This window comes from Bos indicus x Bos taurus, chromosome 10 (genome assembly GCF_003369695.1).
Source record: "Bos indicus x Bos taurus breed Angus x Brahman F1 hybrid chromosome 10, Bos_hybrid_MaternalHap_v2.0, whole genome shotgun sequence".
NCBI classification, from domain to species: Eukaryota; Metazoa; Chordata; class Mammalia; order Artiodactyla; family Bovidae; genus Bos; species Bos indicus x Bos taurus.
This window is the reverse complement of record NC_040085.1, coordinates 11,513,516-11,532,685: the sequence shown is the minus strand read 5'-3', so window position 1 is coordinate 11,532,685 and position 19,170 is coordinate 11,513,516. Positions and strand designations below refer to the sequence as shown.

The 19,170-nt window shown below is 38.1% G+C and overlaps 1 protein-coding gene across 4 annotated transcripts in view; it reads right to left on the bottom strand.

Moving 5' to 3' along the window:
* Positions 1 to 19,170, bottom strand: part of LRRC49 (leucine rich repeat containing 49) — a 157,803-nt gene that overhangs the window by 106,570 nt on the left and 32,063 nt on the right. For all 4 annotated transcript variants that reach the window (XM_027553100.1, XM_027553099.1, XM_027553102.1 and 1 more), the window contains one exon: positions 6,674 to 6,735. In XM_027553100.1, the coding sequence (XP_027408901.1) occupies positions 6,674 to 6,735 (62 nt within the window). The remainder of the gene's footprint in view (positions 1 to 6,673; positions 6,736 to 19,170) is intronic.

The following is a 19,170-nucleotide window of genomic DNA, read 5'->3' as shown; positions in this document are numbered from 1 at the left end:
TCCAGGCGATAGTGAAGTATAGGGAAGTCTGGCATGCTGCAGTCCATTGGGTCACAGAGTCAAACACGACTTAAGAGACTGAACAGCAACCACATGGATGAACTTTGAGGACATCGTACAAAGTGACGTGCACCAATCACAAAAAGACAAATATTGCATGATTCCACATACATGACATAACTAGAGTAGTCGAAAGTTCAGAGACAGAAAGCAGAACGGTGGTTGCCAGGGCCTTGGGGAGGGAGAACGGTTGTTTAATGGGTGTAACGTTTCAGTTTTGCCAGATGAAAAGAGTTCTGTGCAATACAAGACTGACTGCACAAGGGTGTAGGTGTATTTATTAACACCACTCTATCGTGTGCTTTAAAATGGTTAGGATGGTACTTCTATGAGTATTTTACCACAATTTAAAAAATAATACCTGAGACTAAGAGTCCTGAGTTGACACTTGACCTTGACTAGTATTTGACTCTTTTCCCAGGGATACGAACGTCTCCTTATTTCTGGGAGCAGTAGCAACCATTCCCTTTTAGGCAAGGAAAACACTCAAATTATAAATGTGTCTTCTTTTTCTTTTTTTTTAAAGAAAAAAGCTTCTTAAAACTTTCTACATTGGAGATTGAAAGAAAGGAGACAGGAAAGAATCAATTATACCTCAACTTGGTAATGAAGAGCAGAGCTCTGTGCAGCCTCAGTGGAAAGGAGATGAAACACCCTGGGTTTTGCCTACAGATCATAAACTACCTCTGGGTGGTAGTACATATTTATCCCTGACAAATATTTTTGTCTAGAAGCTTTTTCTTGTGAAGGGAAATTTTATATAAAATAGTAATCTGCTAGTTAACAAATATTCTTATTTGGGGGTGCCATAACTCAATGGTTCCCAGATCTAGCATCAAGCTGAACAGCAGAATTCTCTGAGAAGCCTTAAAAAAATACAGATCCTTGGCCTCACTCCAGATTTACTGGAGCAGGTTACCCAGCAGTGAACTTAAGGCCTACGTGTTTTTAAAGCTGCCAAGGATATTTTTATGGGTGGCCTTTTGGGGGCAAATCACTCAAAGTAAGGACAGCTATGACAATGGCCGCTTGGTGTGTGATCTGACCTCTCTCTACCCTCTCAAAACCTCTCTGAAACGACTGAATATAAAAGTAGGAAAATATCCTTAGCAATACTAGAAAACCAGAAAAAGTTCCATCACCAGACCAGAACACTAAGGAATTTCTGGAAGATATAAAGCAGATGGAATCAGTAAAACCCCAAATTGCTAAAGAGCCTGAAATGAAGAGTATCTCTGCTAAGTAAATGCTACCGGCAGAACCTCAGAATACTCCCCAGAATAAGTGTGGCCAGCAGATGTGGGTCAGCTGTCCAGTAAGTACTGGAGGGCTTGGTAGCAATTTGCTAGCCTCCTACCCTCAAAAAGGCTGACTCCTGAATTGTCTTCAGGTTGAAAATGATGAGAGAAGAAGGGCTGTGCTTTGGGAAAGTGCAACTGGCCCAAGATGTAAAAGGAGCCCCCATTCCCAGAAGGCAAGTTTCTTGTGAACATCATAAAGCAAAGTCCAACTGGTTGGATAGCCTTCCTCCTCCCTCCTACATCCTCCACAGACAGAGATCTTATAACTTGCATTCACAGCGACATTTCTAAATTATGCGAAGGAAACAAATTCATGTATATCCTCATATATAAACAAGAATAAAAAATCACAGAACAAATGAATGGATGAAAGAAAGTATTTTGTTTAATTTAAAGAACAAGTGTAGGTAATGGAGAAAAATAAATTCTAGAAATTAAAAAAAAAACTTTATCTCATAGAATAAGCCATTAGAGGGACTTCCTGGTGGTCCAATGGCTAAGACTCTGTGCTCCCAGTGCAGGGGACCAAGGTTTGATCCCTGATGAGGGAAGTAGCTCCCACGTCCTGCAACTAAAAAGATTCTGCATGTGGCAACGAAGATCCCACATGCCACAACTAAGACCTAACACAGTCAAATAAATAAATAATTTTTTAAAAAGAATCAGATCAGATCAGTCGCTCATTCGTGTCCAACTCTTTGCGACCCCATGAATCGCAGAACGTCAGGCCTCCCTGTCCATCACCAACTCCCAGAATTCACTCAGACTCACGTCCATCGAGTCAGTGGTGCCATCCAGCCATCTCATCCTCTGTCGTCCCCTTCTCCTCCTGCCCTCAATCTCTCCCAGCATCAGAGTCTTTTCCAATGAGTCAACTCTTCGCATGAGGTGGCCAAAGTACTGGAGTTTCAGCTTTAGCATCACTCCTTCCAAAGAAATCCCAAGGCTGATCTTCAGAATGGACTGGTTGGATCTCCTTGCAGTCCAGGGGACTCTCAAGAGTCTTCTCCAACGCCACAGTTCAAAAGCATCAATTCTTCGGCGTTCAGCCTTCTTCACAGTCCAACTCTTGCATCCATACATGACCACTGGAAAAACCATAGCCTTGACTAGATGAACCTTTGTTGGCAAAGTAATGTCTCTGCTTTTGAATATGCTATCTAGGTTGGTCATAACTTTTCTTCCAAGGAGTAAGCGTCTTTTAATTTCATGGCTGCAGTCACCATCTGCAGTGATTTTGGAGCCCAGAAAAATAAAGTCTGACACTGTTTCCACTGTTTCCCCATCTATTTCCCATGAAGTGATGGGACCGGATGCCATGATCTTCGTTTTCTGAATGTTTAGTTTTAAGCCAACTTTTTCACTCTCCACTTTCACTTTCATCAAGAGGCTTTTTAGTTCCTCTTCACTTTCTGCCATAAGGGTGGTGTCATCTGCATATCTGAGGTTATTGATATTTCTCCTGGCAGCCATTACAAAAAATGCAGACTACTTGGAAATTAAGATCATGAGAGCCAAGAAAAAGAAAACAAATCAAGCAGACAATAGCACCTCAGAAGAGCTGAATAATGGAATGAACACGTCTGAAGAACGAACTAGATACAACTGACTCTCTTGATTAGCCACAGAATATTTCCTTCAAGGTGATCATCACAGAGTGTACTTTGGCAGGTCCCTCCAGCATTCCATGGGCTGGAGGAAGACTTGGAGCTAGTTGGGAGGAGAAGAGGGCAAGCATCTCACTGCAGGTTCCCAGAGGGTAGGCCTAGTGAGTCCACTCTGAGCCTTCTACATCTACTTCGGCTAGGTTGTACCCTTACCTGGAATGTCCAAGGACTATTCACTTTACTGAGGTCTACTCCACTTAGAGCTCAGCCCAGGGACCATCTCCCTCTGGGAAGTTTTCCTTGACCTCCCTTCTCTACACTGATTTACATTTTCTAGTGTATCTACGGAGAAGGCAATGGCACCCCACTCCAGTACTTTTGCCTAGAAATCCCATGGACGGAGGAGCCTGGTAGGCTGCAGTCCATGGGGTCACTAGAGTTGGACACAACTGAGCGACTTCACTTTCACTTTTCACTTTCATGCATTGGAGAAGGAAATGGCAACCCACTCCAGTGTTCTTGCCTGGAGAATCCCAGGGACGGGGGAGCCTGGTGGGCTGCCATCTATGGGGTCGCACAGAGTCGGACACCACTGAAGCGACTTAGCAGTATATCTACATTTGACCACAGCTAAGTTTAACTCACTGTATTATAATTACCTATTTGTGTTTCTGTCTTCCTCGTGCTCTGAGGGATATTTTAACAGGAGGCATCACTTCTATTCAGATACACAGATGTGGATATGTCATTCATTCTCTTAATGTATCTTGTATGCCTACTAGAAGAACTAAGTGCCTGTTCTAATATCTACAGGAAAACATACAAAAATGGTCCTGTCTACCAAGGCCATGGTCAACCCATCATTAAATATAGGTACCTATCTACCCCAAGGTGGAGCTCTCTGAATTCAGTTAGGGTGCTATCACATTCTGGAACTTTCTGAATTTCCACCAGGTAATAGTTTATGTAAATGGGCCTCTAAGAATCCAACAACTTGGTCAAAATCTAGGAAGCCTTACTACATTAACAGTCAATTCATTTTTGTCTCCCCAAAATGGATACACGGTTGGATATTTCACTGGGTGATATTTGAAAGTTATCCAGAGAAAGTCCTAAAAGGTACTTTCACCTATATACTGCTATTTCTGCTCTTCTTGTATGTTACTCCTCAACCACTGAATTGCAAATTATGCAACTCTGTCATGCCAGGACTGTAGCAGGGTATGAAAGGACACCACAATTAACACTACAGATCATCTACCATCCCAGTCAACTGAAATATTTGTGTCTTGAATAAAACTCACAGAAATGTGAAAAGGGCTTTCACTCTCTAATTCCTCCTGTCCCCTGCCCAAGAGCCAATATATTCTCTATATCATCTCTTGGATTACATGCATCAACAGGAACAAAGCAGAAAATAGAAAATGTACTTGACCTGAAAAGCAGGTCATCTGGAAATACTAGAGAAAGGTAAAGAGCTAAGCCTTTGCAGAAACACAAAAAAAGCAATCAGTAAGAATACTAAAACCCTTCCTTCTATTCCAATTTCTCAATAAATCCCACTTTTAATAAAAAGTCATAAGTATTAATCCCACTAATCATATATTTATTTCGTTGAGTAGGTAAAACTCCTTTTCAGGTTGGGAAGAAAATTCCCTAAATACAGACATTTAAGATCAACTCCCTACAGAGCCAGGAGTTTAGAAGTTGAGGTATCCAGAGGAAGTGGGCACGTCATAACCCCCATACACCCAAATTTATAATCTCTTTTTAAATTATTCCCCATAAACAAGACAAGAGCAAAAGTAATAAGTTCTACCGCATCACTTCATGGGAAATAGATGGGGAAACAGTGGAGACAGTGTCAGACTTTATTTTTTTGGGCTCCAAAGTCACTGCAGATGGTGACTGCAGCATGAAGTTAAAAGACGCTTACTCCTTGGAAGAAAAGTTATGACCAACCTAGATAGCATATTCAAAAGCAGAGACATTACTTTGCCAATAAAGGTCCATCTGGTCAAGGCTATGGTTTTTCCTGTGGTCATGTATGGATGTGAGAGTTGGACTGTGAAGAAGGCTGAGCGCTGAAGAATTGATGCTTTTGAACTGTGGCGTTGGAGAAGACTCTTGAGAGTCCCCTGGACTGCAAGGAGATACAACCAGTCCATTCTGAAGGAGATCAGCCCTGGGATTTCTTTGAAGGGAATGATGCTGAAGCTGAAATTCCAGTATTTTGGCCACCTCATGCGAAGAGTTGACTCATTGGAAAAGACTCTGATGCTGGGAGGGATTGGGGGCAGGAGGAGAAGGGGACGACAGAGGATGAGATGGCTGGATGGCATCACCGACTCAATGGACGTGAGTCTGAGTGAACTCCAGGAGTTGGTGATGGACAGGGAGGCCTGGCGTGCTGCGATTCATGGGATCGCGAAGAGTCGGACGTGACTGAGCGACTGAACTGAACTGAACTGAAGGGTTTGCCGCACCTTCAGAAGCTAATATTGTGAGACGTGAGAAACAACACATTTTAAAAATGAGACACTATCTTCTCAAAACAATTGTTAACAGTCTTTAGGTAGAAACTCCTTAAAGAAAATTGAGTGCTCCTTCCATTGCCATTAAAAATAAATTCTACTCTTCCAACAAGATGGGAAGGCAGCTGGAACAGGATTCAACATAAACTGAAGAGGACATTAAAAGTATTTCAGAAAACTTTGTATTTCCACACAAAGAAAAAAAAGAAAATGATTAAGGGTGTTTTCTTTGAAATAATGCCTACATGCAAAATTCACCATCTAGACTTAAGCACTACCTTTTAGAGATATAGTACAGGGATGGGGGCTAACATAGGAAAAAGGCAGAAACAGAAAATGTGCAAAAGCTCAACCGGTTTTTAATAATCAGAAGCACAGACCTAGAACTCAGGAAGAGATATGTCCTCAATTCTTTTATACTTAGTTCTTATCCTTCTATAAAAGTACATTCAGAGAACAGTCTTGAAGTGAAACTAAAGAACTGAGGGGCAAGGGAGAAGAGAAGAAGGAGAGTCAGGGAAGGGTGGCTACTCATTCTGCATTGAAAAGTCTGACTGCCTGTCTCAGCTCCAGTTCTGAAATCTTCCACACTGACACTGAATGAGACATCATCACAACAGAAAGGATGATATGCTTCAAACCTTTACAAAACAACATTTAGACATTTATATATTTGAATATACAGTGTTTAGCTGCATTAGTTCTCCAAGTAGGGATACCAAGTTAGAAGTTATGGCCTAATTAGCAAGTGGCTTAGTGACAAGTATAACCTGCTATATCAAAATTGCTCAGTAGCTACACAGATTGTAGATGATAATTTATGAAAGAAATTCTAATTCAACTGATTAGTGCAGTAAGTGTCAAACAAAGGACAGCAGAATATATGTTGACATTTCCACATACGTGTTTTACAAAGAAGCAACTCTAAACTATAACTATAAAGAGCACATACTATACTAAACCAGTCATCATTTTAGCATCAGAAGCGCTAATAAACACAAGAGCTTTGATTTTGCACAGAGAACTTTGTCACAGATGGCCCTGTCATTTTCCAGTTGAAAATCGTACATGTCAATAGAAATACTCCTAAGTATTTACAATCTTAATTTAAAGCATTAGAATCCACACAATCAAATTATTAATAAATGACAAGTTGGGAGTTTCCACTTACGTAGATATATTGTTGAAGCTGAGAAACAGACGTTGGAGGCAGGGCAAATTATCCACATCTCTCTAGAAGGAAACAGAAAGCAAAAATCTATCAGCTGAAAGGAAAAAAAAAAAAATTATAAAATGTCTTCTTGTTCAGCTGTTGAAATACATAGCCATTGCTAGTTACTGCAACCTTGCTAGACCACTGAATGCTACTGGGCATTGAGCTCCATTCTTCTCCACTGCAGATTAAATGGGAGGGTTTTAGTACATCCGCAGAACAAGCTGCACCACTCGCAAGGTAGAAAGCACTGAGGAGAACAGAGGGAGCTGCTGCTGCTGCTGCTAGCCTCTTCAAGCATGCTTTTGGGAAAGGAGCCAAAGTGCTACTTCAGCCTTTCAACTGTAGCACAAATACAGTATGATCAACCATTTGTTAAAAATCACTTGGAAAAGAATCTGTTCAAACACTTTAAATTTTAAATTTATGCAATCAGCTTTCCAAACAGTACTGAGAATTTCAAAGCCATTCACCTCACTATTCTCAAACCCACAGAAATACACCACTCAGTTGCAGATGAATCAATACACTGACAATGCCCCCATAATGCTAAAAGGAGATCATCATAACTGTCAATGAAGGGTACTGGAAGGGCAATTTCCATCTAAGCAAGAATCCAAGGTTCTCACAATTGGAAATCTATGCTGTTCTGCTTAGGTGCAGCACTCCTGAGCAAAACACTGCTGTTTAAATACAGTTACCATCAGCAAACATTGAAATGTTTTGGCCCAAATGATTTTTTACTAATTTTATTAAAAGACACAAACCTTCTGAAAAGTCTGACATATTCTGGAATACCAGAATCTTAAGAGGAAGCTTAGTAATTACCTAGTCCATAATCTCATTGTTCACATGGGAAAAAGTGAAACAGTTGAGGCTGTGGCAGGGGCAGCATGGGAGAGGGGTGGAAAGGTGACCAAGATACATATTGTCATACACACAGAAGCCAAAATAGGACAAGATTCCAGTTATTCTGACTTCAGTGGTCTGCTCTTTACAATACTACACACACTGGTACTTCTAATATTAAATATTTTTCACTTTTATTATTTACAATAATTTCTAGTTATATCCAATTGAATGAGGCTAATGTAAAAATGTACATTTTACATAAATTGTGACCAATATTTAAACCCAATCAAAACTTGTCTTACTCTTTCCGTAAGTCATCATCTTTCTTCCTCCCCAACTTTCCTTCCTCCCTTTTAAAAATACCATTTCCAAGACTGAATAAAAATGTAGGCAATGCATCAAAATTACAGACAAGTTCAGCTTTTCCAAAAAGTCATTTATTTATTTTTAAAAACTTGTTATACAAAGAAAATATAAAAGTGATAGAACTGTGGCAGAGCCACGTCTCATTGATTTTTTAGAGGACACAGGAGAAATAAATCTGGCTGAAGACATTTCCCATATAGTTTTCAGGGCTGTAATTTCCAAAAGGAAAGGATAGCTTGCTTCCTATCTGGTCTCCGGAAGTTTAGAGTTACAGTCAGATTGAAAGCCTGTCTGAGGAATCCCTTCTCTTAAATTCTTCCTGGAATCTAAGGGAGATATTTCTGGGCATAAGCATTGTTTGCTGACATCTAACTAGGACAAAACTGAGAAGCAGTAGCCTGAATCTCCTTTGGATCAAGGCATCTTTAAAAAAAAAAAAAAAAAACATTTGCTTTTTTCTGTGCGGTCACTCTCACAAACATGGAGAACGTTCCTAAAACCCAGTGGGCTTCTTTAAGAAGTAGGAAAGTACAAATCCCACAGAGTGACAGTACAAAAAGGGCAAGGATTCTCCGAATGCCCGAGGAAGAGGCATTACGACAGGAAGCGGAGTGGCCACGGTGGGCACACTAAACCAGTTTTCCGGAAAAAGACTAAAACTACAACGAGGTTGTACTGAGGCCTGACTGCATCGAGCCTAACTGCAGATTTAAGAGAATGAGATGCGAGCATTTTGAACTGAGAGGAGATAAGAGGAGAAAGAACAAGTGATCCAGTTCTGAACTCCATATTTTGTTTCATTATGAAGACAATAAAAATTGGAGACTGTTTGCTTCATTTAGTTGCGATTGGTTTTTGGAAGGGAAATAAACTAGTGCCATCCATTTTTTAAGAAACAGTCTTCTTTTGGGGCCCCAGCCTACCACCATCAAAGACTGCAAACACACAGACACACATTTCAAGACAGTTTTTTTACTATTAAAATATAAACTCAAATTACATCAGGCTATAAATTGTGAGAAAAGGGCTTTTTAAGTTTATTTGATTATAATGTTTTATATTTATTTTCATTTAAGAAGCAAAATTTTACCAGAAGTTTTTATCAAATTTTCAAAATGATTAACTCTCATCTGATAGAGGTATAAAAAGTATTCACAAGTTGAAAAGTTAAAAATCAGAATTCAACAACATATACCCCAAAATCATTTTAGGAGATAGCCTTTCCAGAACTTTAAAAAGCAAAATAATTACCCACAATCATTGTTGTTGTTCCAAACTTCATTCCTATAAGAAAACTATAACTTTAATTTTTCTAGCAACTCTAAGATATACTCTGTAATGAATTTCTAGCATTATAATAGACAAAAAGAAATATTCTATTTATATCAATTATCATGCATGAGTTATTTACAGAAGAAAAAAAAAAAAAAGACTGCTGAAAGTTACCAGAAGATGGTTGCTCTAATATGAGAGTGAACCAAAGATGTAGATACATAAGATCCAGGAAGTCAATTCACTATTGGAGAGAGACAAGAGAAACTCAAGGATGTCATCTCCATAGCAGGCCTAAGGGCAACCAATCTACATTAGAGACAGAGGACAAAGGGCTAGAAAGGGTATCTTCGAAGACAGAAAATGAAACAGATATACTTGAGATCTTTGCCCATATAGAGAAGAATTTTAGAGTTCTGTTGGGGAGTTTGGACCTTCAGTTAATGGAGAAGTTATTAATGCCAGAGAAAACAAAAGTTTAGTATCATGGTCCAACATTCACTTTGAAAAGCTCATCTTGTTCTGCCAGACAATCCTAACCTGAAAATCCGAAATCTGTTAGTTGCTCAGTTGTGTCCGATTCTTTGCAACCCTATGGACTGTACCCCACCAGGCTTCTCTGTCCACAGAATTTTCCAGGCAAGAATACTAGAGTGGGTTGCCATTTCCTTCACCAGGGAATCTTCCTGACCCAGGGATTGAACCTGGGTCTCCTGCACTGCATGCAGATTCTTTACCATCTGAGCCACCAGGGGGTAACCTATTATGTCATAAATTCATCAATCTGAAGCCAGTGCACTGAAAGACCCACCTTAAACAAGACCCCCAAGAAATCTCAAAAATACATATCCTGACTTGGTCCTTAAAATATGACTAAGACTGTGTCAAGAAAATGTGCTCTTCCTGTCAGGAAGTAATAATCTCAACTTTTCTTTATCAGCAGGTTGTTCTGGTGTTACACTGGGGAACCAGCACTCAACAATCTGCATATAATTATTTTGGAATAATGAGGAAAGCTAAAATAGGGGTTACAGATAATTTAAGAAAGCTAAATCCTTATAATGTTGAGAAAAAGTCAGCACATTTATTTCACTGTCAAGTATCAAATCCTCCCAGAAATTCTTTTCTGGAGGTAACTATTTCACAGGCACTGAAACTATTCCAAAGGGGCAATAACATACCTAAGATGAGAAAAAGAAGATGAAATATTTACATACAGGGGAAGATTTACAGTTCATCTGTTAACCTCTTAATATCAAATTTATTATATTTAACAAAACACACTTCTGGGAATCACATTCGAAATATGTTTTGAAGTTAAGACACAAAACCATTTTACAGATTTTTAAAAATATATTCTTTAAAAATAGACTTTAAAAATTATTTACTATATGGTTATTGAGAAGAATATAATTCTTTATTTTTCAAGAGAATAATGACCTGCCAATTTAGAAGCATGTTTGTCCTACCCAGCTCAGATGCTGTTTTCCATATTCCTAAACTTCACAAAAGAACTAAATGATTCAGCAATTTGACCCTGTATAGAACATCTATTACTGGAGCTATTTTTAGAGCAGCCTCCTGCAGGGGAATAAGGAAGAAGGGTGAAGAGACGGAGGGTTTGGCATACAGCAAGGAGAACAAAGATGACTGTAATAAAATTACAGCAGTTCTCATTTTGTTACCTATTCTGTGACACAAAAAAGTCAGTGTTAAAATATGTAGGGGTAATTATCTTCATTTTGAGAACTAAAAACAAAGCACTGAATAAGCTTGAAAAAAAAAAAACAAAGAAAAAAGTGTTCCTTTTTATAAAAAGGTTTGTAAATTCTAAAATGACTTACTATGGCCATCACTGTAATACAGACACATATTATATGAGGAATAATATGTGTAAGCCATCATATTAACAACTCAAGTCATATTTTTATATACCATGAAAAAAAGTCTATTACCTGCCTCTATTATCCAAAAGCAGTAATATCCATATTTACTTTTTACATTTATTTATGACATATTACCTGGCAATTATCAGTCAACCTAGCTGCAAGCTGCTCTTTCAGTCTGATTTATTTCTATACACTGTTGTAATCCCCTGAAAATAAAAAGGAACTGAAAACCAGACTAATAAGCAGGAAATGACACTCTGACTACAGAGATTTTCAGTCTTTATAATCTAAGAGAGCTAGATATAACCTCTATGAGGAGAAATAGAAAAAGCCTCAATTTCACAATCACAGGCCTTTCCACACTTGAATTTCTAGTTCAAATTTACATCACATGCTTGATCTAACAAAAAAGAAAGTGTTAGTTGCTCAGTTGTGTCTGATTCTTTGTGACCCCATGGACTGCAGCTCACCAGGGTCCTCTGTCCATGGGATTCTCCAGACAAGAGTACTGGAATGGGTAGCCATTACCTTCTCTGGAGATCTTCCAGACAAGGGATGGAATCCAGCTCTCTTGCACTGCAGGCAGATTCTTTACCATTTGAGGCACTAGGGAAACCCAAGATTCCTCATAAAAAATGGCCCCTGACATTCTTACCCTTACCACTACAGGCAAAACTCACTAGAGAGACACAAACTCAAGTCAGACTGTACAGCGTGTGTGTGTGTGTGTGTGTGTGTGTGTGTGTGTGCACATGCACGTGCACTCTCAGTCGCTCGGTTGCCAGTTGTGCCTTAGTCTTTGCAGCCCCGTGGACTGTAGACTGCCAGGCTCCTCGGTCCATGGAATTTTCCAGGCAACAATACTGGAGTGGGTTGTCATGCCCTACTCCAGGTGATCATTCGAATCCAGGGATCAAACCAGTGTCTCTTGCATCTCCTGTATTGGCAGGTGGTTCTTTACCACTAGCGCTACTTGGGAAGCCTTATTGCATTTTCACAATGCAGTAATGAAAAAAACTACTATGAGCAATAGTAAGCATAAATTTTAGGCAATAAATGTAGAATTACCAAAAAACTAAGAAAATATAATAACTTGATAAAGACTATGGAATGTCTATGTTTAAAATTATTAGATAAATAAAATAAATCAAAACATGAGAAATTTGGCATTTATTTTTTGAAATTCATGCAGAAATTCTAGAAATAAAAAATTATGGTCATTACTAAAAATTCAATGGATGGACTGAAAATCAGATTAGACAAAACTAAAGAGAAGGTTAGTGAACTGGAAGAAACATTAAAGAAATAAAAATCATGCACAAATTTAGCAGAGAAAAGTAAGAATGATGGAAATTTTAAGAAACAAAGAATAGAACAAGAAGGTCCATATCATTGTCTAGCAGGTGCTGAAGAAGCAGAAAATGGAAGAGATCAATATTTGAAATATAAAGCCTCAGAATATTCCCGCCCCCATAATTAGTCAAAGAAATGAATCCACAGATTCATAAAACATAGATATTGAGTATGTTAATAAAATTATCATATTTAATAAAATCTAAGATATCCGATGATTATTTTATGTAAACCTGGTGAAAATAAACTTATGATTAACCAATAAAATATCACTTTGAATTTTTATTTCATTATTACCAAACGAGTTCTTTTAATTTACTTAACCATATTTTTTAAAACCAAATGTCATTTCTTTACACATAAAAATTAGGCAAAATAAATTTGTTAAATTAATGATCTCCCCAAATATCTCCATGTATAAAGCTAGAATAGTTAGACAGTATAGTCTTGGCATAATGGTAGACAAATAGATGGAACAGAATAGAAGGTTCAGAGAAAGACTCATTTGACTATAACTCAATTTTGAAAAAGAAACCAGTTTAATTAAATGGTGGAAAACAAGTCCATTTGAATAACGGTGATGGAGAAAACAGACATTTCTATTTGGGAAAAATGAGTCATGACCCCTACATCTCACACCGTGTGTGTGTGTGTGTGTGTGTGTGGTCACTCAGTTGCATCCGACTCTCTGTGACCCCATGGACTATAACCCACCAGGCTCCTCTGTCCATGGGATTTCCCAAGCAAGAATACCTGAGTGGGCTGTCATCTCACACCATACACAAAACTTAATTAAAGGTGGATCACAAACCTAAAATGAAAGGTAAAAAGTATAAGCCTTCTGGAAGATAACAGAGGAGAACATATCTATGATATCTGGATAAGCAAAGACTTCCCAGACAAGACAAAAAAAGACACTAATGATAAAAAGAAAACAAATTGATAAACTGTATGTCACTAAGACTTAAAGTTTCTACAAGTTGAAAATATTGTTAAGAAAGCAAAAAGGAAGCCATGCAGAAAATGCATTCAATATATAAATGAAATAAAGGGCTGAATCTAGAATGAAGATCTACCATACTCACTGATAAAAACATTATATTTTTTAATGGGCAAAAGACATGAACTGATACTTCACAAAAGGATATACCAGAATAGCTAATAGGTACCTACTGTCCATGAGTTATCATTTAGTCTGAATAACTGCAAGTAAAACTACAGTGAGACTGTAACACAGCTTTGTCAAAGGCAGTTATCTTCCTTTTAAGTATCTGACTGTTAATTAGCAAAATCGTGTGGAGTTAGAGTCATTCCTCCAATGAAAAGCATATTTCACTAATATTAAATTTGTTTTTGCTATTCTATTTCCATGTTTTTTGGAATAATGTTTGATTTCAATTCTAAATTATGCTATAAAATTTTAAAATACATTTTGCAGAGTAATTAAACTCCACACATGTAATACCAACAACTGAAGTGATAATAATATAAACAGTTATCAAAGTCAAATTCCCTGGGGGTTCTCAGTTCTTTAGCCAGATCCCCAGGTTGGGAAACCTGTTGTAGACCCTAGAACTTTTGCAACAGTGTGAGAACTTCTTTGTGTATAATTGTTCTCAAGTTTGTGGGTCACCTGCTCAGCAGCTCTATACTAGAGCTAATGGTGGCCTCCTGAAAGCTAGTGGAGGTGATGGAATCCAGTTGAGCTATTTCAAATCCTAAAAGATGATGCTGTGAAAGTACTGCACTCAATACGCCAGCAAATTTGGAAAACTCATCAGTGGCCACAGGACTGGAAAAGGTCAGTTTTCATTCCAATCCCAAAGAAAGGCAATGCCAAAGAATGTTCAAACTACCGCACAATTGCACTCATTTCACACGCTAGCAAAGTAATGCTCAATATTCTCCAAGCTAGGCTTCAACAGTACGTGAACCAAAAACTTCCAGATGTTCAAGCTGGATTTAGAAAAGGCAAAGGAACCAGAGATCAAATCGCCAACATCTGTTGTATCATAGAAAAAGCAAGAGAATTTAGACAAACATCTATTTCTGCTTCATTGACTATGCTCAAGTTTTTGATTGTATGGATCACAACAAACTGTGGAAAATTCTTCAAGAGATGGGAATATCAGACCACCTGACCTGCCTCCTGAGAAACCTGTATGCAGGTCAAGAAGCACAGTTAGAACCGAACATGGAATAACAACTGGTTCCAAACTGGGAAAGGAGTACATCAACGCTGTGTATTGTCACCCTGCTTATTTAACTTATATGCACAGTCCATCATGTGAAATGCTGGGCCAGACAAAGCACAAGCTGGAATCAAGATTGCCAGGAGAAATATCAATAACTTCAGATATGCAGATGACACCACCAGAAAGCAAAGAGCAATTAAAGAGCCTCTTGATGAAGGTGAAAGAGAAGAGTGAAAAAAGATAGATTTAGAAAAGGCAAAGGAACCAGAGATCAAATTGCCAACATCCACTGGATCATCAAAAAAGCAAGAGAGTTCCAGAAAACATCTACTTCTGCTTTATTCACTATGCCAAAGCCTTTGTGTGGATCACAGCAAACTGTGGAAAATTCTTAAAGAGAAGGGAATACCAGACCATCTGATCTGCCTCCTGAGAAATCTGTATGCAGGTCAAGAAGCAACAGTTAGAACTGGACATGGGACAATAGACTGGTTCCAAATTGAGAAAGGAGTACGTCAAGGCTTCATATTGTCACCCTGCTTATTTAACTTATATGCAGAGTACATCATGAGAAACGCTGGGCTGGAAGAAGCACAAGCTGAAATTAAGATTGCTGGGAGAAATATCAATAACCTCAGATATGCAGATGACACCACCCTTATGGCAGAAAGTGAAGAACTAAAGAGCCTCTTGATGAAGGTGAAAGAGGAGAGTGAAAAAGTTGGCTTAAAACTAAACATGCAGAAAACTAAGATCATGGCATCTGATCCCACCACTTCATGGCAAATAGGTGGGGAAACAGTGGAAACAGTGGCTGATTTTATTTTGGGGGGCTCCAAAATCTCTGCAGATGGTGACTGTACCTGTGAAATTAAAAGACACTTGCTTCTTGGAAGAAAAGTTATGACATAGACAGCATACTCAAAAGCAGAGACATTGCTTTGCCAACAAAGGTCTGTCTAGTCAAAGCTATGGTTTTTCCAGTAGTCATGTATGGATGTGAGAGTTGGACTATAAAGAAAGCTGAGCTCAGAAGAACTGATGCTTTTGAACTGCGGTGTTGGAAAAGACTCTTGAGAGTCCCTCGGACTGCAAGGAGATCCAACCAGTCCATCCTAAAGGAAATCAGTCCTGAATATTCATTGGAAGAACTGATGCTGAAGCTGCAACTCCAATACTTTGGCCACCTGATGTGAAGAACTTACTTACTGGGAAAAACCCTGATGCTGGGAAAGATTGAAGGCAGAAGAAGAAGGGGATGACAGAGGATTAGATGGCTGGATGGCATCACTGACTCAATGGTCACGAGTTTGAGTGAACTCTGGGAGTTGGTGATGGACAGGGAGGCCTGGTGTGCTGTAGTCCATGAGGTCACAGAGTCGGACATGACTGAAAGACTGAAGTGAACTGAACTGATGTAGATTGTAACATATATTCAGATTTCAGATTTGTTGAAATATAGAAAAATACATGCCTCAAATTGGTCAAATATAGTAGTTCCCTATCTATATAGATCATAGTGAGTCTGAAAGACTTCAAGAAGAAATCTTATAATCTTAAAACAAACAGAGGAAGTAAAAGACTACCAACAAAAAGTGATTGATGACAGTTTAATTACAATAATAGAAAACTGAAGACAAGGGAATATGCACTTCAAAACATCCAGGAGAAAAACAACTGTCAACCAAATCCAGAATCAGTCATGAGTAAAAGCAAAATAAACAAGTTACCAAACAGAAACTGAGAAAGCTTACTACCACCATAGCCGTCTTAAAGGAACTTTATCTAAGTTAAATACTTTGGGAAGAGTGGTAAAGCCAAACAAGTATATGGCTGAATCCAAATAAACACTGACTAAAAACACAGCAATTAAAATATATAAATTGGATGGTTAAAAAAAAAGGAAATACTAGGCAACGAAAGCATGCAAAATGAGAGGGGTTTACTGGATTCAATGATTCTAAGGTCCTTTTTTGAGAAGAAGGTAGGGACGTGTACTTGACTATAATTTAAGTCAACTGTGTATTTTAAAATGCAATAGTAACCATTAATGTAAAGAAGAACAGAGAAAACTCTATCAACTGGAAATCTTACACAAGAAGAAAAACAGAAAGTTTGAAATAATATCAAATTGATGAACGGAAATGTATGTAATCACAATTAGTATAACAGACAAACATCTGATCAGAAGACAGATTCTCAGATTGTAAATTTAAAAATGAATTGTGCATTTGACCTACGCATATGTGGATATTTAATTTGCTAAAAGAAGATAATGCCAAGGGGAGAGGGAAGAACAAAAAGAATTTACTTTTCAAAAAATGTGCTAGGACAACTGGTAATCCATATGAGAAAAAAAAAAAAAGAAATTGGATTTCAGTGGCACATCACAAGCAAAAATCAATGCTAAATAGATGAAACACCCCCATGTGAAGAACAACTTTAAAACTCTTGCAAGACAACATAGAAAAATATCTTTATGTCCTCAGCCTATAAAAAAGGATTTTTCAAACAAAAAGAAGAAACAATAAAGGAAACTACTGATTTTTACTTCTGTTTCTCAAAGACAGCAGAAAGAAAAGAAATACTACTGATCAACAGGAAACTGCAGCCATGAAATTAAAAGACGCTTACTCCTTGGAAGGAAAGTTATGACCAACCTAGATAGCATATTCAAAAGCAGAGACATTACTTTGCCAACAAACATCCGTCTAGTCAAGGCTATGGTTTTTCCAGTGGTCATGTATGGATGTGAGAGTTGGACTGTGAAGAAAGCTAAGTGCCAAAGAATTGATGCTTTTGAACTGTGGTGTTGGAGAAGACTCTTGAGAGTCCCTTGGACTGCAAGGAGATCCAACCAGTCCATTCTGAAGGAGATCAGCCCTGGGATTTCTTTGGAAGGAATGATGCTGAAGCTGAAACTCCAGTACTTTGGCCACCTCATGCAAAGAGTTGACTCACTGGAAAAGACTCTGATGCTGGGAGGGATTGGGGGCAGGAGGACAAGGGGATGACAGAGGATGAGATTGCTGGATGGCATCACCAACTGGATGGACGTGAGTTTGAGTGAACTCTGGGAGTTGGTGATGGACAGGGAGGCCTGGCGTGCTGCAATTCATGGGGTCGCAAAGAGTCAGACACGACTGAGCAACTGAACTGAACTGAATAGGAAAAAGAAAAAGATGTTATAACAGTGGGCAAAGGATAAGGCTATCTGCAGAACAAGCAATATCAATATCAAAAATGGAAAAAAGATGATAGACATTCAATCCCACTAGAAATTCAAATTCAAATCTCAAAATAATACAATTTCATAATTATAAGACTGGCAAAAATTAGAAGGTCAACATCTGACAACATCAAGTGTCAATAAAGTTGTGAAGTTAAAGAAATTCTCAGGGAATGCTGATGGAAATGTAATTTGGTACAACCACTTTGGGGGAAATGTGGCAGTAACTAATAGAGTGAAATGACGTGCATGGTCCTGGCACCAAGCAATGCTTCTCCCATGTCACCATTTAGCATTATTTTTCAAAGGCAGATTACAACCAGTTTTTCATTAGTCAAGAAATCAATTCAGGGACTTCACAGGTAGCTCACTGGTAAAGAATTCTCTTGCAATGTTGAAGATGCAGGAGACATGGGTTCTATCCCTGTATTGGGAAGATCCCCTGGAAAAGGAAACAGCAACCCACTCCAGTATTCTTGCCTGGGAAATCTCATGGACAGAGGAGCCTGGTGGGCTACAGTCCATGGGGTCGCAAAGAGTCAGATACAACTGAGCATGCATGCACAATGTAAATTTTATTTATTAACATAGATTATGGCTAAAACTGTCTGAAAGCCACTGTCCAAGGGAAACTGTTATAATTATGCACAAAAAGATACATACAAAAATATTATTTCTTAACAATAAAAATTAGAAATATTATCCAAAAACAGAAGAATAAATATTTAATCATAATCATACAGTATGATATTATATAACAATGAAAATTAGTGAACTGGAGTGATAGGTATCAACACATATAAATCTCAAAGCATAATAAAAGTAACTTACAGAAGACATGTACTGTTTGATAAAAACTATGTACAGAAGACTTAAAAGCATGCAAAATAATTACTTCATTGGTTAGGGATATATATGGGATTGTTTGGGAATATATATATATACAGGAAACACAAACAGACATGCATAGAAATAAACACCAAATTCATAACTGTGATTACATCTGCAAAGGAGGGAGGGACTGTGTTGGGGGAGGGCTACAGAGTAGGTCTCAACTATATTTAAAAGGCTTTTATTTAAATTCATTGGTTGACACACAAATGTTGGTAATCTTATTTCCTATTCTTTGGGAATGTTTGAAATGTTTCATAGTTCTTCTAAAGGGAAAGATGTACAAACTAAAAAGATATTTGCTTAGAAACTTATAAAATTTCCAAGAAAAAGATCAGAGAATTGAATACAACTATACTGTATTAAATAGTCCTTGATTTTTATTGTATTAAATTCTTTTCTACACTG